This window comes from Schistocerca cancellata, chromosome 1 (genome assembly GCF_023864275.1).
Source record: "Schistocerca cancellata isolate TAMUIC-IGC-003103 chromosome 1, iqSchCanc2.1, whole genome shotgun sequence".
NCBI classification, from domain to species: Eukaryota; Metazoa; Arthropoda; class Insecta; order Orthoptera; family Acrididae; genus Schistocerca; species Schistocerca cancellata.
The window spans coordinates 161,855,907-161,879,737 of record NC_064626.1 but is presented as its reverse complement, the minus strand read 5'-3'; the positions used below and the strand labels follow the sequence as shown (position 1 = coordinate 161,879,737).

At 39.5% G+C, this 23,831-nt stretch overlaps 1 protein-coding gene across 8 annotated transcripts in view; it reads left to right on the top strand.

The window, feature by feature from the left end:
* LOC126167729 (intersectin-1) overlaps positions 1-23,831 on the top strand; it is a 299,692-nt gene that overhangs the window by 75,558 nt on the left and 200,303 nt on the right. For all 8 annotated transcript variants that reach the window (XM_049920505.1, XM_049920504.1, XM_049920503.1 and 5 more), the window contains exons 13-14: positions 2,200-2,325; positions 13,413-13,569. In XM_049920505.1, coding sequence (XP_049776462.1) covers positions 2,200-2,325; positions 13,413-13,569 — 283 coding nt within the window. The remainder of the gene's footprint in view (positions 1-2,199; positions 2,326-13,412; positions 13,570-23,831) is intronic.

The following is a 23,831-nucleotide window of genomic DNA, read 5'->3' as shown; positions in this document are numbered from 1 at the left end:
CGTGGGAGTTATAGTCTCATAGGGACCAAAATGATGAAAAAGTCGAATTTAAAAGTTTCTGATCTGTACTAGTAAAACTTCATATCTGTTATAGGTAATATGTTTTTTCCAGCAAAACCTTTTCCAAAATATAGTGCTCTGTTAACTGAACAACAGTCATTTGGAATATTTGAATTATCTTCTGTCACACAGAATAACAGTATTGTCTAAATAATATTATCATACCATTAAAAAAAAATTAGCACTCAAAATTCAATAAATATGTATTCAGAAGTGGCAATTTCTTCATTTTTGAAGTCACAGGTTTATTTGTAGCATGCAGTTTTCCCCTGTAACTATATATGTGTGTTCAGATTCAAACTTGTTGTTTTCTTGAAGCTCTAAACTGCTGCATCTGTAATTAAATTTGCTTTGGAACTTGTCGATACAGTTCCATGGTCATTGTTACTGCTGCAGTTATGCTTGTGCTGAAATTTGAAAAACTTTACCAAATTTCAGCTTTCTGCAAATGAATATTTGCATTACTTTTTCACTCAGTTACACAATATAGTATATCGCAATATACAACTTCTTGCATTACATCGTTACATAATGCAGAAAAATTTCTTAGGAATATTTTGAGTTCTGGCATTTGAAACTGACTTTAGCCTAATGTTAATAATTTCTTCTGTTCTGCTGTGATGTCACTCCTCATTTTACAGTGCATGCTTTTACTCAGTGGCACTTCACGCTAATTTAAACCACGACATTGATTCACAGTAGCTATACAAACGACATGCAGGTACCGCAACTCTCGGTATACTGCAATTTCTGTCCCAACTTGGAGACGCACGACGTCCATCCGTTTACAGGTTACATGCAAAACAGATGACAGAAACCTCCTGACAGCACCCTATTCATTATCACTGCGGAAAGAACGAACACCTATATCTGTCTGTACAAGCTCTGATTTCCCTTATTTTATCGTGGTGATCATTTCTCCCTATGTAGGTCGGTGTCAACAAAATATTTTCGCATTTGGAGGAGAAAGTTGGTAATTGGAATTTCGTGAGAAGATTCAGTCACAATGAAAAACGCCTTTCTTTTAATGATGTCCTGCGCAAATCCTGTATCATTTCAGTGACACTCTCTCCCATATTTCGCGATAATACAAAACATGCTGCCCTTCTTTGAACTTTTTCGATGTACTCCATCAGTCCTCTCTGCCAAGGATCCCACACTGAGCAGCAGTATTCTAAAAGAAGACGGACTGCTGTAGTATAGGCAGTCTCCTTAGAGCTGTTACATTTTCTAAGTGTCCTGCCAATAAAACACAGTCTTTGATTAGCCTTCCCCACAACATTTTCTCTGTGTTCCTTCCAATTTAAGTTGTTTGTAATTGTAATTCCTAGGTATTTAGTTGAATTTATGGCCTTTAGATTAGACAGATTTATTGTGTAACTGAAGTTTAACAAATTCCTTTTAGCACTCATGTGGATGACCTCACACTTTTCATTATTTAGGGTCAACTGCCAATTTTCGTACCTTTATATGTTTTCTAAATCGTTTTGCAATTTGTTTTGATCTTCTGATGACTTTATTAGTCGATAAACGACAGCGTCATCTGCAAACAACCTAAGATGGCTGCTCAGATTGTCTCCCAAACCATTTATATAGATAAGAAACAGCAAAGGGCCTATAACACTACCTTGGGAGACCCCAGAAATCACTTCTGTTTTACTCTATGACTTTCCATCAATTACTACGAACTATGACCCCTCTGACAGGAAATCACAAATCCAGTCACACAACTGAAACAATATTCCATAAGTACGCAATTTCACTACAAGCTGCTTGGGTGATACAGTGTCAAAAGCCTTCCGGAAATCCAGAAATATGGAATCGATCTGAAATCCCTTGTCAGTAGCACTCAACACTTCATGCAAATAAAGAGGTAGTTGTGTTTCACAGGAACAGTGTATCTATTGCTGGGAAGACACATTAAGCACTTGTCAGGAACATGATAATTGTTACATATCAATTAGATTTTTCAGTGGTTCCTCTGGTGCTGTATAGTGGACAAATACTGGGATTTGACTTTAATTTTGTCCCTTGTAGAATAAGTTTTTCAATGCCCTACTTTAGTAAAATGTTGGCTGTAATTGCGACTGTTTGTGTACGACAAAAAATGTAATTTTTTTCTCTCATTCTTAATTACAGATAGAGGTTAAACTGGAAGATATTGAGAACAATAACAGCCAACTAGGTGACTTAAAGCAGCAGTTGTCTTCATTAGTCCATGAATGTGAACAGCTCTATTCTGTATACGAAGAAAAGAGAAGCAAGGTATAGTATTTAACTTTTTGTTTTATAAAGGTGTCAAAGTGAGGTAGCCCAGTGGTAAGACACGGTATTTCAAATTCCCGTTCTGTCTTCCAGATTTAGATTTACCATGACTTCCTTAAATTGCTTAGGACTACTGTTAAGAGACCACTCTGAATTTCCACATCATTCACTTAATTCATGAATGTAACATAGTAATATTTCTATATTTGGAGAAATGTTAATACACAGTGTGCCAGATCTTTATGTCCAAAATTATACAAAAAGTAGTAATTATCAGAAATGAATATTTAGATTTTTTCTACATAAACAACTTAAACTTTAAAGAAACAATTTAAGCTCATAGCACCAATTCAGAATTATGACTGGCACTCTCAATGTATGCATTATAACATATAGTCCATTGACAGAACTTAACTCCTTATTCAGAATAATTTCACCCCATTGCTGGCACTAGCTGTTCATTGTAGCAGTGTAATTGCTGCTCCACCAGTACTATCCACATTGTATTATTCAAAATGTAAATTTCATGGGCAAGTTATTAAAAAATGATCTCCTACACAATCCAACACAGTCTCCTCAAAATCTGCTGTGCAATTAAACATTTGTCAGATTCATTGTCCAGCACTTTGTGGCTTGAATAGTCTTGGTTTCTCAAAGGGTTGAAGTCACAAACAATCTTCCTTAAATTGTTGCTCATTCAAGATAATGGTGCAGTACTCATTTCTGACCATTGGTTCATATCTAAAAATACTGTTTATTATCCTTTAATCTCTCTCTCTCTCTCTCTCTCTCTCTCTGTCTGTGTGTGTGTGTGTGTGTGTGTGTGTGTGTGTGTGTGTGAGAGAGAGAGAGAGAGAGAGAGAGAGAGAGAGAGAGAGAGAGAGAGCCAGCCCTACCTTTTCCATTGTAATATGGAATGACAGAAATTGAAACAGTACTTTGTTATACCCCATGGCTGATGCTTTCCTTCACTGTGATTATTACTAAAAGAGATTGTTCATTGTATTCTACCCCTCACAATAAAATACGTGTGCCTTTGCTTACAGTAATATCACTCTGGAAACACTTGTTTCAGTATCATTAATTATGTATGAAAGACTTTCTGTGTTGCATGGGACATTCTCTTTATTTCCAGAAGCTACTACTTTTGATGTGATTTAAGAAATACTGTGATTTCTCTTGTAACATATGAGAACTGTTGGAGTTATTTGCAGGCCTTTTGTGTTATAACAGAGATAAAAAAAGTCAGTCATTAGCTGCATAAGAAAACCTTGATTTGATTCACTACTGATTTTGACTGTTTAAACTGTCATCTTCATGCTCAAATTGTTGGTAAGCCAATATCAAAATAAGACTCAGCAGTAGTGTTCTTTGTTTCATAACCAGTAAAATAGTGACACAGCTAAAAATATGATGTGTGTGATGAGTAACAAACAATAATTAATTGTCATAGTACGTGTATGAAACTTTGCAAGTTTAGAGCCATCAGACCATCTCTGACCTCTAACCATGCATTGTACATATTTTACATTGCACATATAATAGTAAACATGTTATTTTTGTGTGTATGTTTGTGTTCGTTTGTGTGTCTATCGACCTGCCAGCACTTTCTTTTGGTAAGTCACATCACCTTTGTTTTTAGATATATTTTTCCCACGTGGAATGTTTCCCTCTATTATATAAACATGTTATACTATGTTTATAAAATGTAACTTATGATAACACAGATAAAAAATGCAAACGGACAGTGTATTTTCATACATAAGTACAACAGTAAGTAGAAATTATAGAAATTATGGTAAATGAGTGGGATTTTTTACTATGAATGCTAGCATAAATGAGCATAGAGGAAAAAAGGGTTGATGGGTCTTGTAGAGAAAGGAAAAGAGAAAGAAGCATTACTGGGAAAAACTAGGAAGATAGTCTTTACTATTTGATAGAGGGAAAGTTGGCCATATACAGTAGTTTTTGGGGAAATGTAAAGCAGATGACAGTAGAAAGTGCTGAAACTACTACTTAAAAGCAGCAGGGCAATAAATTGTGTGCAGAGTGCAGGGCAGCTTGTTCCAGAAATGGACAGCAGCGACAGCGAATGAATTTACCAGTGGTTTTTGTTTTATGAATCGGTACAGCTAGGATGCAGGATAAGCGAGACCTTGCATTTTGATTATGATGGCATGAAATGTGTTTAAGCTCTGATGTAGGGTACTGAGCTGCTTGCATGCTGAGGAACCAGTCAAGTAGACACAGCATGTGAAAGTCACGTAACATGTCCAGCAGCAACCACCCTAGCTGGATGTTTGAAGCACTGACATGATCATATTGACAAATGTTGCAGATGTAATGCACACATGATTCATGATTAGTTCTAACCACCATGTGTCACTGGTTATCATTATGGCATTAATTGTCTGCACATTGGACTTTGTGTATAAGAAGTGTGTGTACGTGCACAGGTGTGAGCTTGTTGGTTGGTTCAGCTCTCCAAAGAAGAATCTATGATCAAAGAGTGAACGGATTCATTCTGGAATATTGCTGTTGCACACTCTTGTGAATTTCTTATTTTCATGTGTGATGGTTTTCACTTGTTTGTTAATGTAAAACAGTGAAACTGTGCAAGAGAAAAGGGGTCAGGACTTATAAGTGCACATTCGGAATAGGTAATTTCTAAGGAAGAGCAGAGAAATCTGGTAAACAAATTGGTTGATTTATTTCATGGTTTGGAATACATGGAGTGCACCCAGAGAAGACACCACTGTCTGAAGGGTCATCGTGGCTGAATTAAGTGGTAGATAGGGAGAGCATAAGAGGAAGCCTGTTACCAGTAGCAGAGAGAGCTTCTGTTTTGGAATTGACACTATGCTCCCATGTTTGGTCAAGAACCACAGGTGATGATCACTAAGTGTTCATCTATTGGCGTTGTTACCATGGTTAGTCTAGTGAGAGGGGCTTGCGCTGAGCTGTGGGAGCAGTTTCCCAGGCAAGTAACAACTCTTAACATGTTGCAAGGAAAGTCTTCCCATTCAGAAAATTCCCTTTAGACTCTACGTACACCTTCCCTCTTCTGCTGGAGTGAAGTGTTAGGGCTACAGTTGTTTACAGTTTATTGGATTTTTCTTGGACAGGTGATGTGCCATAATGGAACCTTATAACTAAGGGAGGTTGTATCAGAAAATGAAAAGTTTGGCTCTGGAGATATCATTAATTTATCACGTATGCCTCATTATTGAACGTGTTGAACATTTTAGGTTGCTGTCATATCTAAGTTTAGATCCTAGAATGAAGGAGGCTAAAATTGTCATATTATTAAAACAAGTGACTGTTATTACACATATAAGTTTATTCACATAAACTTTGCTAAAACCTCTTACATACGATAAACATAGTAGGTCATGGCACAACAAAATAACAACGTTGATAACTATCACCATTAACACTATCACCATTGTTGCTGAACTATGAAACAATTTGAATACACATTTCCTGGTATTTCATGTGATATAAGAAAGCTGTGGACATTGTTTACAACTTACATGGATATATGTAAGGCAGAAATGGTATCCCATCCATTTTGTTTCTGTATTCATGGAGCCACTCATAATAAATATGTTACTGAGGTGTCTTACTTATGCAGAAACCAGTAAACACTTAGCAAATCACATGCAGTATGATTTCACTTGTAAACGACCCAACACAAGCTTTACTATTTCCTCCATTCGTGTTTCACGACGCGTTTCAAAAATTTTTCCTCTTTTTCAAGTGCAAATATGTAAATAAGTATTTTGTATGGTGTTTGAATATGTGTTATTCTGTGTCTCATGCACTGTAGTCATATTTTTAAGGTTATCAGGTACTGTGCCTCATCAGTTATGTAGAAAACCACACACACCCGCGCGCGTGCAAACTATCACTCACATTGTTTGTTTGTGTACATCACAAAAAATACATGCCTAAATACTGCACTTGACAACGAGAATAAATTCTCAAAACACGTTTTGCTCAGCATGAATAAAATGCATAACCAGTGCTGTGTTTAAACTAAAAACATTTGAGCAATGCAAAGTGAAAGCGCTTCAAGTGCCCATATGCCGAAACATGCTAAATATGGTTTGACAAAGGTGTCATGATGATCACAACAATCATGGAACTACGTTTTTGCAGTAGAGACAGTTTGGAAATGGTTGTAATTTGTCATGATATCTTCATTCGAATGAACCTAGTTACTCCCATCGACCACCACGCCAAGTAAAGCTTGGCAGTGGTGGAAGATAACGGCACGAATTGTTCCAACTTTTACACGTTTACTGGTTCAAATCTGCTGAGTAGAGTGCCCTGGTGTCAAGGAACTTAACCACATAATATACTACTGGATGGCCAACTTCATGCCAGTGTCATTTTTTCTCCACAAACATTTTTTCGTAAAGTGTAAATCACAGGAAAATTATAAATATGTTGACGCAAAACCAGGTGCAAATTAACATTGTGGGCATAGGAAATTTGACGGGACCGATAAAAAAGGTCGTTAACAGCAGTAAAACGTCAATTCTGGGAACAGAAAAGTGGGTTTACCGACCTCCAAATCAAAACAAAGTTGGTCCATTGTAACATGAGACACAATTTAGGTCGAACAGTAGTTTGGTTTGAGTCGTAAGCTTAGCAGTTAAGCTTTACCAGGTAGCCATTGCTATACGTCAGGCACTTCATCCGTATTTATACAGGTACCCTTCCTTTTTCACGTACTTCATCTGGTTTGAATCAGTTGCTTATTTTAATTTGATCTGATAAGTGCCGTTCTCTTTGTTATACATGTTTACGTCACTCTAGGCTGAAAATGCATTATTGTGCTGTGTCATGCATTGTTTGTCGCATTCTGATAATGAGTGTTTACAACCTGTCGCCGCTCGCAGCATGGCTTGCTTTTGTGTGCGCTACCGCCACCGCTTACAATAAAAAAGGAGAGGGATTGTCTCATTAGTGAAACAATGGCTAGAGAGTGCTATTTGTTGTTACACTGCTGCTTTCTTTGATAATGATCAACAAAAACCAAATAATAGAGTGCGTATGATAGATGATGATCTGAACGAGAGTTTAGCGAAAATTTTTCTCTGTTTGAAAATCTTTGCAGACGCTTCTTTAGTAAATTACATTCTGCACAGAAATTAGAGTCATCTTAGATTTAAAAATAAAGTCAATTGCCGTGCTTCGTTTCTGACTGTATCGCTACTCAGCATAAGAATAATACGAATATGAACATGACATGATATGTATACTCTTCTGCATTTGCTGTTGTCTCCCTCTAGTTTCGTAGTTTATTAGACAAAGAGGATTTAAACGAGATAGCAGAAAATGTGAAAAAATACAGGGCATAATGTTTACATTCGTATTATTCTTATGGTGAAGAGAATACTGCATGTGAGTCATGATTCATAAAAGTTCCTATTAGCAACCATCTCTTGTCACAGGTAGGAAAAAATTCAGAATGTGGAGTTGGCCAGTCAGATTTTTGTAGTAGATTTTTAGTGATGACTTCAACTGCAGAGTGTGGTGTTATTGCCTTCAGTCCGTAGACTGTTTTGATGCAGCTCTCTGCGCTTTTCTATCCTGTGCAATGCAGAGTAGAAACACTTGTAAAATAAGAATGAAAATAACTTAGAAATTAAACGTTCAAATTTAAAACAAAATTTTATTAGGTTTGTAATACGTCTTAGACGAAATGTTTAAAATATCAGTCATGACTCTGAATCACTATCACTCGATTCTTTGTTGTTCATTTCTTCATACAGAGTATGGTCCTCCGTACCATCTAGTGCTTTGGATATCGAACATTTTTTTAAATGCTTGTTGCACAGTCTGGTTTGGAGCACACTTCCATGCATCATAAATCCATTGGCACACTTGCGACAAACTTGCGCCTTTCACATGTCCTGTTGGTGTCGGTTGTCTGTCACTTTTCGAAAGCCAGTCTGTGTGCATGCGTTTAAGCTTGTCCTTAAATGGTTTATTCAAACAGATGTCAAGTGGTTGCAGAATTGATGTCATCCCGCCTGGAATTACTGCCAAGTGCGTTTTGCTTTCCTCTAATTTTCGTTTTACTGCAGGTGTTGTATGGCCAGCGTACGCATCTACTACCAATAGACTGCGTAAACCAAGCATTGCGCCAGGACGATGATTTCGCACACGCCTAATCCTTACCAGCACCATGTCCTCCGAAAACCACCCAGTTTCGTTTGCTCGTGCAATTACGGTTTTTGGAAACACTTCAGATTTCGCTAAAGTCTTTTGCTTGAAAACTATGAATGGGGGTAATTTATGTCCATCTGCTGTGCAAGCAAGCATGACGGACATCCGCTGTTTTTCACCCTCTGATGTAAGAACACTTATGTCTTTCTTTCCTTTGGTGTTAACCTTATAATTTGATGAAATGTCAAAATATACGGGAGTTTGGTCAGCATTTCCTATCTGACCAAGAAGGTATTGCTTTTCTGTGCTCCGCCTGATTGTGAAGTGCTGAAATTCCAATAGTTTTTCTTCATAATTTTTAGGCAGCATCTGTACAACTGAAGTTCGCCTCTGAAGTGAAAAAACCCCAGCGCTTGATAAACAGATCAATCCAGCTGCGACTAGCTGTAAAATATTTGATTTTTTGCTCTCTAGCAATTTCGTGTACCTTAATTTTTAAGATTTCGCATTCACAGGCAGGAATTTCTGACACTGTTCCTTAACAAATTCATTTAAAATCACTTCTAGTGCATGATATCGGCCACACTTTGGCACACTAAATGCTTCCTGCTACTTGAACATTCAAATAATTTGTCTCTCTGCAGTAGCCATTGCCTGACGTTGCTCTGATCTCAATCCCGTACTGCAGACCTACAGCACGATTATAACTTTGATCTGCACAAGAAATAACTCTGCTCTTGAACTTAGCACTATAATGAAAGTGCTTCATTATGGTTCACTAACACCAACAAGCACTTCACAAAATTCCACGAATCAATAGGTGCCGCTACGTGAAATCTTAATGAGCCCCAGCATATCCGCATAATAAGGGAAGTCATAGTTTCTCAAAATGAAGAAATTAAAAATTATGAACTTGCTTCTATTTTGTGATAATGGCAGCAAATGATCACACAGTTACTTTTACAGAAAAGTAAGCGAAATAACAATGCCAGTATACAACATTATTTACAGACTTTGTTACCACGATATGTTGATTTACTCTGCTGACAGCATCATCGACCTAGCAGTTGTCGCATTGTAGCTTCTCCTCCAATCTGGTGTCCTGGAATCGTGTCATTGAGGTAACATCACAAGTGCTTAGAGAATTTCTTACTGTTGAAGTTGTGGATTCAGTATCGAGAGACCAGCCGTTTCATGTGTGGCAGTAAATGACCCACCATTTTCGTATTTGTCATGTAACAATTGGTGCTCATATTGAATGCATAAAAATTTGAACTTCTCTCTTTCAGGAATGCTGGAATTGTGTTTTTATCTTTTGCAATTTGGAAGCAATGTGCATTTGAACTCTGTTCCTTCTGTTTGAATAGCCCGGTATGGTGTTCCCTAGGGTTCTTAAACATGCTGAAAACTGTAAGCATATTTATATCTATCATAAGCTGTGTTACGACCTTCCAGCAAAATAGTTATGAGCTCACAATGTATTTATATTACGTAGACAAGGGTTCAGACCAAGGGCATGTGAAATGAAAACTGAACTCTATAATCATTTTATAGCTCAGTACTTGTCCAAGCAAAGTAAGGTACCGACTGTAAAAATTTTCTATAAGCCACTGTTTCTATCCTGTGCTGAAATTCTGGGAACAACTATTTTTTTTTTTTTTAAATTCAATCTTCTGACTGGTTTGATGCACCATGAATTTCTTTCTTGTGCCTACCTCTTCATCTCAGAGTAGCACTTGCAATCTACATCCTCAATTATTTGCTAGATGTATTCCAATGTCTGTCCTCCTCTATAGTTTTTGCCCTGTACAGCTCCCTCTGGTACCATGGAAGTCATTCGCTGATGTCTTTAATAGATGTCCTTTCATCCTGCCCCTTCTCATTGTCAGTGTTTTCCACTACATTCTGTGCAGAACCTGCTCATTCCGTGCCTTATCACTCCACCTAATTTTCGACAGTTGTCTCTAGCACCACATCTCTAATGCTACGATTTTCTTCTGTTTTGGTTTTCCCATAGTCCATGTTTCACTACCATACAATGCTATGCTCCAAACGTACATTATCAGAAATTTCTCCCTCAAATTAAGGCCTGTGTTTGATACTAGTAGACTTCTCTTGGGCAGGAATGCCCTTTTTCCCAGTGCTAGTCTGCTTTTGATGTCCTCCCTGCTCTGACCTTCATTGCTGCCTAGGTAGCAGAATTCCTTAAATTCATCCATCTACTTCGTGACCATGAATCCTGATGTCAAGTTTCTCGCTATTCTAATTTCTGCTATTTCTTATTATATTTGTCTTTGTTTGATTTACTACCAGTCCCTATTATGTACTCATTAGGCTGTTCATTCCATCCAGCAGATCACGTAATTCTTCTTCACTTCCACTCAGCAATATCATCGGCAAATCATATCATTCATATCCTTTCACCTTGAATTTCAGTTCCACTCCTGAACCTTTCTTTCATTTCCATCATTGCTTCTTCAATGTACAGATCGAACAGAAGGGGCAAAAGACGACATTCCGGTCTTGCACTCTTTTTTTACTACGAGCTGTTTGTTCTTGGTCATCCATTCTTATTATTCCTTCTTGTCTCTTGTACATGTTGTACATTACCTGTCTCTCCCTGTAGTGTACCTCTATTTTTCTCAGAATTTCGAAAATCTTGCACCATTTTACATTGTTGAATGCTTTTTCCAGGTTGAAAAATCCTATAATGTGTTTTGATTTTTTTTAGGCTTGCTTCCATTATCAACCTCAATGTCAGAATTCCTCACTGATTCCTTTACCTTTCCTAAAGCCAAACTGATTGTCATGTAATACATCCTCAATTTTCTTTTCAGTTTTCATAAAATTTCTAAATGGAAGGCTACCATAATAGAAATAGTCCGATCCAGAGGTGAGGGTCTCTGCTAGTTTTTTGGCACTTACGCTAACTGCAGTGAGATGTGGCTTAATGAGGCGTGACTTGTGGCAGGTGCCTGTGCATGTGAGAGACAGTGCAAGCATAGATATTCATTTACGACACCACACCAGAATCGGTGCCTGTAGAATCTTAAATTATTTAATCATTTGCTGTCAGATTCCTGACAGTAACTTTGTCAACATATCAGGAAGATGTGTTGTGTTGGAATTAGTTCTACTATAAGTTCAGCTGAGTCTATTTTTCTGTACTAAAATGATGTCTGGTACTGATATTTTTGGTTTGTCCATTGTATCAAGTTGTTTTGGATATATCAACTGCACCTTTGCTGTCTCAAAAAAGTTTGCTTGGCCCATTTTCTCAGAATTCAGAGCTTTAACTTTCTTACCTTTGTAACCAGAGTGTCTGTTGACAACCTGAAGCCAGGGCGATATAGTCAGCATCAATAGGTGATACATCTAACTTAGGCTGTTTCTTGCTGCTCCTGGAACTTGAATCTCCTTGTGATTTAAACAGGAATCCAGTGATTGACGTTCTGGCCTCTTTTCTGCCCAGTCTACATCATTGTGCCTGGTGGTGATTTAGTTTTCTGCCCCGTGAGTGGAATAAATAACTTTCTCTACGTTGTCCGTGTTTTTTGTTTTATGGGCACTAGTGCCATGGCACAAGGCACAGTGCCTGATGGACGTAAAACATAAATCACATAGAATGCAAGTACTGGCTGTAAAAGCCTGCATTCTGTAATCTTTCCTGTCCCTGAGACTTTTTAGAACAACTAGCACATCCTCACCCTCCTGAATCTTATTTTCTTAATTAATTTTTCTCTGCTTCATTGAAATAACTCTCTCTTCACAATATCTTACTGTGGTAGTTCACATAATATCAAGCACCACACTGGTTGCCAAAAATGTGGTAACTCTTGTTTCATACCAAGCTGCATGTAGAGCACCAAAAATGTGCTCACTCACGGAATATTGAGCCCACATTTGATGCTAAAATGTCACGAGCAGGAAATTTTAATAGGGGTGTAGGGAAAAATTGATTGATTTTGTGTTTGCTGGGCACCAGGCTTGATCAACATTAAAGCTGGCTTATCCGTCATATCTTACCAGTCTTAAACCAGCTGTTAGCAGTGCAGAGCTGGTTGTAAGCAGGTGTTGATCTGAGGCAGTGTGCTGTTGTCCTGTCCTTCATCTGTGTGAGCGGCAATGCATGATACACGGTTGACTGCCATTGGCTGTTGAATGGCCCTTTGTCCAGGCTGAGAGGTTTAGCACCTCTGTCCATTGGCAAAGTCTATCTTGCCAAGCATTTGCTTTTAGATAGATGCATTATGATGGGCCAGTTCCTGAACTGAATGAAATAAAGGCATGCAGCCGAATGAAAAATGCTCACCCAAAAAATCTGATTAGTGCAGCTTGACAGTAGTCATGAGAATGGCTTGTTTATAGCACTCTCTACTCAGTTCGTGTGCATACCTTGAAGTGGAAGATTTGAAAGTGATCTGATCTTCAAGCTTAATTTTACACCCTTCACCCAAATGATACATTTCTGGACGTGGCTTCCTCATCAAAATCTTATCTACAAAGTTTCATTTACAACACACAGAACCCTGTAATAGGAATTGTAAAATGCCCAGTACATTTTCAACGATAGAAATAAAATTTTTTTTCAGTAGTAGGGTTTTTAGATCATTAGTCACTAATGCTGCACCACTCCAAAATAAAAATATTAAGAAAGATAGTCAGACAGTGCCTAACAATTCACGGGAAAATTTCTTTGATGCTAAGATTTTTCTCAGTGTCTATATTTGATAATATGCGACACAAATGAAACATATTTACATAAGACTATTCGTAACATGTTTTAAATGTGGTAATAGAAAGTTCTAGTGAAATATAAACAATTTAAGGAGTAAAAGCAACTCATCAACTAGTTGGTAAGTTCTTACCTTTACTCCTTAACTTATTAATTATTTTTAATTTTGAAGGTATTGGAAATGAAAGGCATGACTGGAAAAATTAGGGATCCTACAGACTTTTCATCATCATGGGGCGATTCTGGCTGGGACAATCCTCCACAGACTGATTGGAATGCAGCTTCTGCTGATGCTTGGCCAGAATCAACTGCAGCTACAACAGTGCCAGGTAGGCAAATGTAAAAGTCTGCAACTCACTAAGTGTAATTTTCGTAGATTATGCTTAGGGTAATTTACCTACCATGCCATTAGCGATAAGATGTTTACTGACTTCCAAAATTAAAATCGTTTCTCTCTCTATGAACATAGAAGAATTCATGAGCATCAAGGTAATTTTTCAAAATTAAACTGGATTTTCTATTGTTGTTTATGCTTTGTGTAATCAGTTCAAGACTGCTGCACGTGTAAGGGCATTGCATGAATAATGGAAGAGCTCATGCAAAATGATGGGGCGCATGTTCTGGGTGATTCTGTCCCACTGTTCGGAAGGGGCAGCCACCTCAGTTCATTGCCACCTGCCAGTCTGCTCATCTTGAGCATCTTCATTGCTATTTTGTTACTACATAGCATGGCAGTACAGTCTTTGTGCACCATAGATACTGGGAAAGGTTTTCATGATCATGGACATGTGATGATATGTAAAACCTTTTAATTTTTGGCAGAAGAGGCAAACAACGAAGCAAAATATCATTAAAAATTATACTTTAGAGAGTTGCGGGAACCACTTGGTATTCCAATTGCTCAATAAAGAGAATAGAGGAGGAGATGGAAAGCATGGCAACAAGTACTTCGTAAGGCTTCACTACTTTGGAAAGACACGGAGGGAGGAGGAGGAGAAGAAGAAGAAAGTTTTACTTTTAGGTTATATTGGCAAACAGGTTATCAGCGGACTAACACATTATTTCCATGTGACACATTCTTTATTTTACATAGTCAGTATCATAGTAAGCAATATTGTCCACTATACTGTATTTTTAGCACTTTTTTGTTTCCTTTTTGCAGTGTATGATTTGATGTTCTGTTTCTGTTGGTCCTTTGGTTATATGGCTATTTCAGTTTTGGTTTTCTAGTGAGAAACTATTGACTTTGATTTCTATATTTATTGAATTATTGGTTGCACTGAGATAATTTGTTAATAGAATTGTTTGTAATCTCGGTAGTTGTAGCATAAAAGTTATGTGTGGTATGTGTTTGTTCGTAGGATTCAGCTGTTGGACTATACCTCCGTGACCATGCAGTTGTTGTTGACAGTGGGCCCTCTCCAGTACACTTGTCACCTCCCCTAGGACTCTGTCTGTGCAGCACAGCCCAAGTTACTTTGTGCACACTCTATAGCAGGCACCTGTCTTTTCAGCAATGAGCGTCTTGATGACTGAGAAGTCTCACTACTGTATTTACTCGAATCTAAGCCGCACCTGAAAAATGAGACTCGAAATCAAGGAAAAAAAAATTTCCCAAATCTAAGCCGCACCTGAAATTTGGGACTCAAAGTTCAAGGGGAGAGAAAAGTTTTAGGCCGCGCCTCCAAATCGAAACAAAGTTGGTCCATTGTAATATGAGACACAATTTAGGTCGAATGAATGACGATACAGCTACAGTAGTTTGGTTCGAGTCGTCAGCTTAGAAGTTAAGCTTTACCAGGTAGCCATTGCTATTCGTCAGGTGCTCTGGCCGTATTTATATGGGTATCCTTCCTTTTTCACGTGCTTCGTCTGGTTTGAATTGATTGCTTATTTTTCTTTGATCTGAGAAGTGCCGTTCTCTTTGTTTTAGGTGTTTACATCAGTCTAAGCTGAAAATGCATTACTGTACTTTCATGTATTGTTTGTTGCATTCTGATAATGTGTGTTTACGACCTGTCGCCGCTCGCGGCATGGCTTGCTTTTGTGCACGCTACCGCCACTTACAATTAAAAAACAAGAGAGAGGAATCGTCTCATTAGAGTTTAGCGAAAACTTTTATCCGTTTGAAAATCTTTGCAGACGCCTCTTGAGTACATTACATTCTGCACAGAAATTGGAGTCATCTTAGATTTAAAAATTGCCGTGTTTCATTTCTGACTGTACCACTATTAGGCATAAGACTAATACGAATATAAACATGACATGATATGTACACTCCTGGAAATTGAAATAAGAACACCGTGAATTCATTGTCCCAGGAAGGGGAAACTTTATTGGCACATTCCTGGGGTCAGATACATCACATGATCACACTGACAGAACCACAGGCACATAGACACAGGCAACAGAGCATGCACAATGTCGGCACTAGTACAGTGTATATCCACCTTTCGCAGCAATGCAGGCTGCTATTCTCCCATGGAGACGATCGTAGAGATGCTGGATGTAGTCCTGTGGAACGGCTTGCCATGCCATTTCCACCTGGCGCCTCAGTTGGACCAGCGTTCGTGCTGGACGTGCAGACCGCGTGAGACGACGCTTCATCCAGTCCCAAACATGCTCAATGGGGGACAGATCCGGAGATCTTGCTGGCCAGGGTAGTTGACTTACACTCTTCTAGAGCACGTTAGGAGGCACGGGATACATGCGGACGTGCATTGTCCTGTTGGAACAGCAAGTTCCCTTGCCGGTCTAGGAATGGTAGAACGATGGGTTCGATGACGGTTTGGATGTACCGTGCACTATTCAGTGTCCCCTCGACGATCACCAGTGGTGTACGGCCAGTGTAGGAGATCGCTCCCCACACCATGATGCCGGGTGTTGGCCCTGTGTGCCTCGGTCGTATGCAGTCCTGATTGTGGCGCTCACCTGCACGGCGCCAAACACGCATACGACCATCATTGGCACCAAGGCAGAAGCGACTCTCATCACTGAAGACGACATGTCTCCATTCGTCCCTCCATTCACGCCTGTCGCGACACCTCTGGAGGCGGGCTGCACGATGTTGGTGCGTGAGCGGAAGACGGCCTAACGGTGTGCAGGACCGTAGCCCAGCTTCATGGAGACGGTTGTGAATGGTCCTCGCCGATACCCCAGGAGCAACAGTGTCCCTAATTTGCTGGGAAGTGGCGGTGCGGTCCCCTACGGCACTGCGTAGGATCCTACGGTCTTGGCGTGCATCCGTGCGTCGCTGCGGTCCGGTCCCAGGTCGACGGGCACGTGCACCTTCCGCCGACCACTGGCGACAACATCGATGTACTGTGGAGACCTCACGCCCCACGTGTTGAGCAATTCGGCGGTACGTCCACCCGGCCTCCCGCATGCCCACTATACGCCCTCGCTCAAAGTCCGTCAACTGCACATACGGTTCACGTCCACGCTGTCGCGGCATGCTACCAGTGTTAAAGACTGCGATGGAGCTCCGTATGCCACGGCAAACTGGCTGACACTGACGGCGGCGGTGCACAAATGCTGCGCAGCTAGCGCCATTCGACGGCCAACACCGCGGTTCCTGGTGTGTCCGCTGTGCCGTGCGTGTGATCATTGCCTGTACAGCCCTCTCGCAGTGTCCGGAGCAAGTATGGTGGGTCTGACACACCGGTGTCAATGTGTTCTTTTTTCCATTTCCAGGAGTGTATATTCTTTCACGTTTGCTGTTGTCTCACTCAAGTTTCGTAGTTTATTAGGCAGACAGGATTTAAATGAGATAGCAGCAAACACGAAACAGTACATGGCAAAATGTTTATATTCGTATTATTCTTATGGTGAAGAGAATACTGCATGTGATTCACAATACATAAAAGTCCCTATTAGCAACCATCTCTTCTCACAGGTAGGAAAAAATTCAGAACGTAGAGTTGGCCATATTGACAAACATCCCAAACAGTCTTGCCAGTCGATGACGCAGAGGTTTTGGCGCCAGTATTTATCTTTGTGCCTGCAAAGCATGCCCGTGTAGCGCTACATATATTTGACGGCAGATCTTAGTTGTGGCGGGACCTACCAACATTTTTCAGAACTTCCGCTTACTTTGCACTCGATTCTAAGCTGCAGGCGGTTTTTTGGATTACAAAAACCGTAAAAAAAGTGCGGCTTAGATTCGAGTAAGTACTGTATATGGTTTAAGGCACAATATCTTATCATATTTCAAATGGCCTAGGTAATAGTGTCACAAGCTCGTCCTCCTAAGAAAAAAAGATGTCCCTGCATAGGTGGTTAAAACTGGAAATGTGTTGAGAAACCTGATGGTCTCATTACTTTTCTCTTCAGTTATTCAAAACACTTCACGACTTAATTTTCACAGTTATCTTGGAATGACTTGGTCTTGAAAACAAAGGTTATGTTTTGTTCATTATTCAGTGCAGTTTGTACATGAAGTCATGGTAATAAACTACAGTGATGTATGGAATTCTTATTATTGTGATTCAGTGCTTCAGGTAAACAAAAGTAATTTGTTTATACTGTTCTGAAGCATGTCATTTCTTGTATTTGTATTGAAGATGGTCATTTCCATTTGTTGAAATGTGCAAAAATGTGTGATCTTCAGTATCATCTCTGTGTCTCAGCACTGCAGACAACCATTGAGCAGTTGAAGACCCCGTTACACAAACTTTCCCACTATTAAAATACTTCTTCTTCTTTCACTTTTATTATTATTATTATTATTATTATTATTATTATTATTATTATTCCATTTTACATAATGAATCTTGGCCTGTTCCAAAACCAAAGGAATTTTGTCACCATTTCTTCATCTGCCATCCTATATCCATTCTGCCAGTTGCTGAACTGCTTAGAAATGCTAATATTATCTGTAGTCTTGAAAAGTTCATTACGTGCCATGCAGTGATTGTTTTCAAACACATGCTTCTCAACTTTTGCACGTTGTTTTCTGTTGAATTTATTTTCAGCCTTTGTGGTCACTGGCTTATACTCACACAACCATCATGAATACGTCTCAGCGAAGAGAAACTATATCACAGTGACTTGGTACCTCAGTGGAAGTTTCACATATCACACTGTGAATATTTATTGGGGTTGCACCACATCAAATTATAATCTGAATGTATTGTTTTTGACATTCTGCACTTACAATTCCTGAAACCTGGGGAGGCTCATTTCAAAATTGTGTTACTTAGTACAGCGACTTTAGAATTTGACAAGCCTTCAAAATGGAGACACATTTAATTTTCACTGTTTTCACATCATCCAATCCCCAGTGTTGTCAAACCATGTTTTTTATGAAAGTCATAATGCAGTGCTGTGACGAATTCAGTGGAAATTTGGGAAAGATCCGAACACTTACTGTGCTTCCAGTGGACCGGGCTGATGGCTCAAGATAGGAAAGCAAGAGGGAGAGGCAGTAGATACATGTGGCAGGAATGCGACATGTGGCCACGGGAACCTGAGTTAGTGCAGCACACAATGGCAGTGAAGTATGGGAATGGATTGGGAGGGAGTGACAGAACAGAGGAATGGGACACTGAGGAAGAGGGTGTGGGTGCAGGGGGTTTGCGGAGATTGTGGCCCAGGATTATGGGAACGATGGATGTTTTGCAGAGAGTTAGCAGAGATTGAAGCCAGGGGATTACAGGAATAGAGGATGTGTTTAAAGAATAATGCTACTCTATGTTGTTGTTTGTTGTTGTTGTCTTCAGTCCTGAGACTGGTTTGATGCAGCTCTCCATGCTACTCTATCCTGTGCAAGCTTCTTCCAGTACCTACTGCAGCCTACATCCTTCTGAATCTGCTTAGTGTATTCATCTCTTGGTCTCCCTCTACGATTTTTACCCTCCACGCTGCCCTCCAATACTAAATTGGTTATCCCTCGATGTCTCGGAACATGTCCTACCAACCGATCTCTTCTTCTAGTCAAGTTGTGCCACAAGCTCCTCTTCTCCCCAATTCTATTCAATACCTCCTCATTAGTTATGTGGTCTACCCATCTAATCTTCAGCATTCTTCTGTAGCACCACATTTCGAAAGCTTCTATTCTCTTCTTGTCTTAACTATTTATCATCCACGTTTGACTTCCATACATGGCTACACTCCATACAAATATTTTCAGAAACGACTTCCTGACATTTAAATCTATACTCGATGTTAACAAAATTCTCTTCTTCAGAAACGCTTTCCTTGCCATTGCCAGTCTACATTTTATATCCTCTCTACTTCGACCATCATAATTTATTTTGCTCCCCAAATAGCAAAACTCCTTTACTACTTTAAGTGTCTCATTTCCTAATCTAATTCCCTCAGCATCACCCGACTTAATTCGACTACATTCCATTATCCTCGTTTTACTTTTGTTGATGTTCATCTTATATCCTCTTTTCAAGACACTGTCCATTCCGTTCAACAGCTCTTCCAAGTCCTTTGCTGTCTCTGACAGAATTACAAAGTCATCGGCGAACCTCAAAGTTTTTACTTCTTCTCCATGCATTTTAATACCTACTCCGAACTTTTCTTTTGTTTCCTTTATTGCTTGCTCAATATACAGATTGAATAACATCGGGGATAGGCTACAACCCTGTCTCACTCCCTTCCCAACCACTGCTTCTCTTTCATACCCCTCGACTCTTATAACTGCCATCTGCTTTCTGTACAAATTGTAAATAGCCTTTCGCTCCCTGTATTTTACCCTTGCCACCTTTAGAATTTGAAAGCAAGTATTCCAGTCAACATTGTCAAAAGCTTTCTCTAAGTCTACAAATGCTAGAAACGTAGGTTTGTCTTTCCTTAATCGTTCTTCTAAGATAAGTCGTGGGGTCAGTATTCGCTCACATGTTCCAACATTTCTACAGAATCCAAATTGATCTTCCCCAAGGTTGGCTTCTATCAGTTTTTCCATTCGTCTGTAAAGAATTGGCGTTAGTATTTTGCAGCTGTGACTTATTAAACTGATAGTTCAGTAATTTTCACATCTGTCAACACCTGCTTTTTTTGGGATTGGGATTATTATATTCTTCTTGAAGTCTGAGGGTATTTCGCCTGTCTCATACATCTTGCTCACCAGATGGTAGAGTTTTGTCAGGACTGGCTCCCCCAAGGCTGTCAGTAGTTCTAATGGAATGTTGTCTACTCCGGGGGCCTTGTTCCGACTAAGGTCTTTCAGTGCTCTGTCAAACTCTTCACGCAGTATCATATCTCCCATTTCATCTTCATCTACATCCTCTTCCATTTCCATAATATTGTCCTCAAGTACATCGCCCTTGTATAGACCCTCTATATACTCCTTCCACCTTTCTGCTTTCCCTTCTTTGCTTAGAACTGGGTTTCCATCTGAGCTCTTGATGTTCGTGCATGTGGTTCTCTTATCTCCAAATGTCTCTTTAATTTTCCTGTAGGCAGTATCTATCTTACCCCTAGTGATATAAGCCTCTACATCCTTACATTTGTGCTCTAGCCATCCCTGCTTAGCCATTTTGCACTTCCTGTCGATCTTATTTTTGAGACGTTTGTATTCCTTTTTGCCTGCTTCATTTAGTGCATTTTTATATTTTCTCCTTTCATCAATTAAATTCAATATTTCTTCTGTTACCCAAGGGTTTCTACCAGCCCTCGTCTTTTTACCTATTTGATCCTCCGCTGCCTTCACTATTTCATCCCTCAAAGCTACCCATTCTTCTTCTACTGTATTTCTTTCCCCCATTCTTGTCAATTGTTCCCTTATGCTCTCCCTGAAACTCTGTACAACCTCTGGTTCTTTCAGTTTATCCAGGTCCCATCTCCTTAAATTCCCACCTTTTTGTAGTTTCTTCAGTTTTAAATCTACAGTTCATAACCAATAGATTGTGGTCAGAGTCCACATCTGCCCCGGGAAATGTCTTTACAATTTAAAACCTGGTTCCTAAATCTCTGTCTTACCATTATATAATCTATCTGATACTTTCTAGTATCTCCAGGATTCTTCCATGTATACAACCTTCTTTTATGATTCTTAAACCAAGTGTTAGCTATGATTAAGTTGTGCTCTGTGAAAAATTCTACCAGGCGGCTTCCTCTTTCATTTCTCTCCCCCAATCCATATTCACCTACTATGTTTCCTTCTCTCCCTTTTCCTACTCTCGAATTCCAGTTACCCCTGACTATTACATTTTCGTCTCCCTTCACTACCTGAATAATTTCTTTATCTCATCATACATTTCATCAATTTCTTCGTCATCTGCAGAGCTAGTTGGCATATAAACTTCTACTACTGTAGTAGGTATGGGCTTCGTGTCTATCTTGGCCACAATAATGCGTTCACTATGCTGTTTGTAGTAGCTTACCCACACTCCTATTTTTTTTATTCATTATTAAACCTACTCCTGCATTACCCCTATTTGATTTTGTATTTATAACCCTGTACTCACCGGACCAAAAGTCTTGTTCCTCCTGCCACCAAACTTCACTAATTCCCACTATATCTAACTTTAACCTATCCATTTCCCTTTTTAGATTTTTTAACCTACCTGCCCGATTAGGGGATATGACATTCCACGCTCCGATCCGTAGAACGCCAGTTTTCTTTCTCCTGATAACGACGTCCTCTTGAGTAGTCCCCGCCCGGAGATGCCAATGAGGGACTATTTTACCTCCGGAATATTTTACCCAAGAGGATGCCATCATCATTTAACCATACAGTAAAGCTGCAGGCCCTCAGGAAAAATTACGGCCTTAGTTCCCCCTTGCTTTCAGCCGTTCGCAGTACCAGCACGGCAAGGCCGTTTTGGTTAGTGTTACAAGGCCAGATCAGTCAATCATCCAGACTGTTGCCCCTGCACATACTGAAAAGGCTGCTGCCCCTCTTCAGGAACCACACGTTTGTCTGGTCTCTCAACAGATACCCCTCCGCTGTGGTTGCACCTACGGTACGGTTATCTATATCATTGAGGCACGCAAGCCTCCCCACCAACGACAAGGTCCATGGTTCATGGTTCAGGGCTACTCTATATAGGTCAGAAAATCTGGTCCTGGGGAAAGATCCAGATGACAAGGGTTGTTAAACAGCCATTGAAATAGAACATGTTGTGTTCTGCAGCTTGATAACCACTGTGTGGTCAACTCTGCTCTTGTCCACAGTTAGCTGGTGGCCATTCACTCAGGTAGACAAATGGTTGGTGGTCATGCTCATATACAATTCTGTGCCAGAAGAGGCTATTTTTGTGTGTTAAAAATATGGTTTGAATTGTTTTTATTCTGAATGAATGATTATTACATTCAAATAAAGTTTTCTGTCAATATTCTCACAAAATATCAGCTATTTTTATGTAACTGAAACTTAAAAATCATTGAATTTCAAGATTTTGGCATATGATTGAAAATGCGCTGTTATTGGCTGAAGTTCTGATGACATCACAGGCTAGGAGTAAAATGAAGCTATATGCGTGTGTTATAAGAGTATTAGCTGAAGTTACTGCCATAATTTTTCTGCAAACCGTTTAGTTATTTGGTGGTGAGAAATGCATTTACAACTCTGAAGTATCAGTGGAAAGGGATTTAGTGAAGGTTGGTAGTGGAACCTTCCCAAAAGTTGATATGTTTGTGGTCCCTTTGTGCTTCAAAAACAACCCAGATTTTTATTTTCCAGAAATAATAAATCCTGAAAATTGCATTGCCTGGCAAATGGGAGGAAAGTACTGTGACCTAGCAATAAATCGCAGAATTGTCCTAAAATTGAAGGACTCTGTAACTGGATTATTTTTTCAGACTATGCTGAGAAGGTTTTCCAGTGTAATTTGTGAAAACTTGCACAGTAATACGCAATGGAAACTTTTTCATTCAGAAGATAATTGTGTATATTTCTTGCTGTGGTTTAGATTAGATTAGTACTTGTTCCATAGATCATGAATACCACATTTCGTAATGATGTGTAACATGTCAGGTCTTTATTACATTAGACAAAATATTACACGACACTCATATATATATATATATATATATATATATATATATATATATATATATATATATATATATAAAACAAAGATGATGTGACTTACCAAACGAAAGTGCTGGCACGTCGATAGACACACACACAAACAAACAAACACAAACATACACACAAAATTCTAGCTTTCGCAACCGTTGGTTGCTTCGTCAAGAAAGAGGGAAGGAGAGGGAAAGATGAAAGGATGTGGGTTTTAAGGGAGTCATTCCAATCCCGGGAGCGGAAAGACTTACCTTAGGGGGAAAAATGGACAGGTATACACTCGCGCGCACACACACACACACACACACACACACAAGCAGACATATACCAACTCTGCTTTGCCTCTGTACTTCCGCCGTCTCGACTGACATCTCTGCCCAAACTTTTTGCCTTTACAAATGTCTGCTTGTGTCTGTGTATGTGCGGATGGATATGTGTGTGTATGTGTGCGCGCGCCAGTGTATACCTGTCCTTTTTTCCCCCTAAGGTAAGTCTTTCCGCTCCCGGTATTGGAATGACTCCTTACCCTCTCCCTTAAAACCTACATCCTTTCGTCTTTCCCTCTCCTTCCCTCCTTCCTGATGAAGCAACAGTTGGTTGCGAAAGCTTGAATTT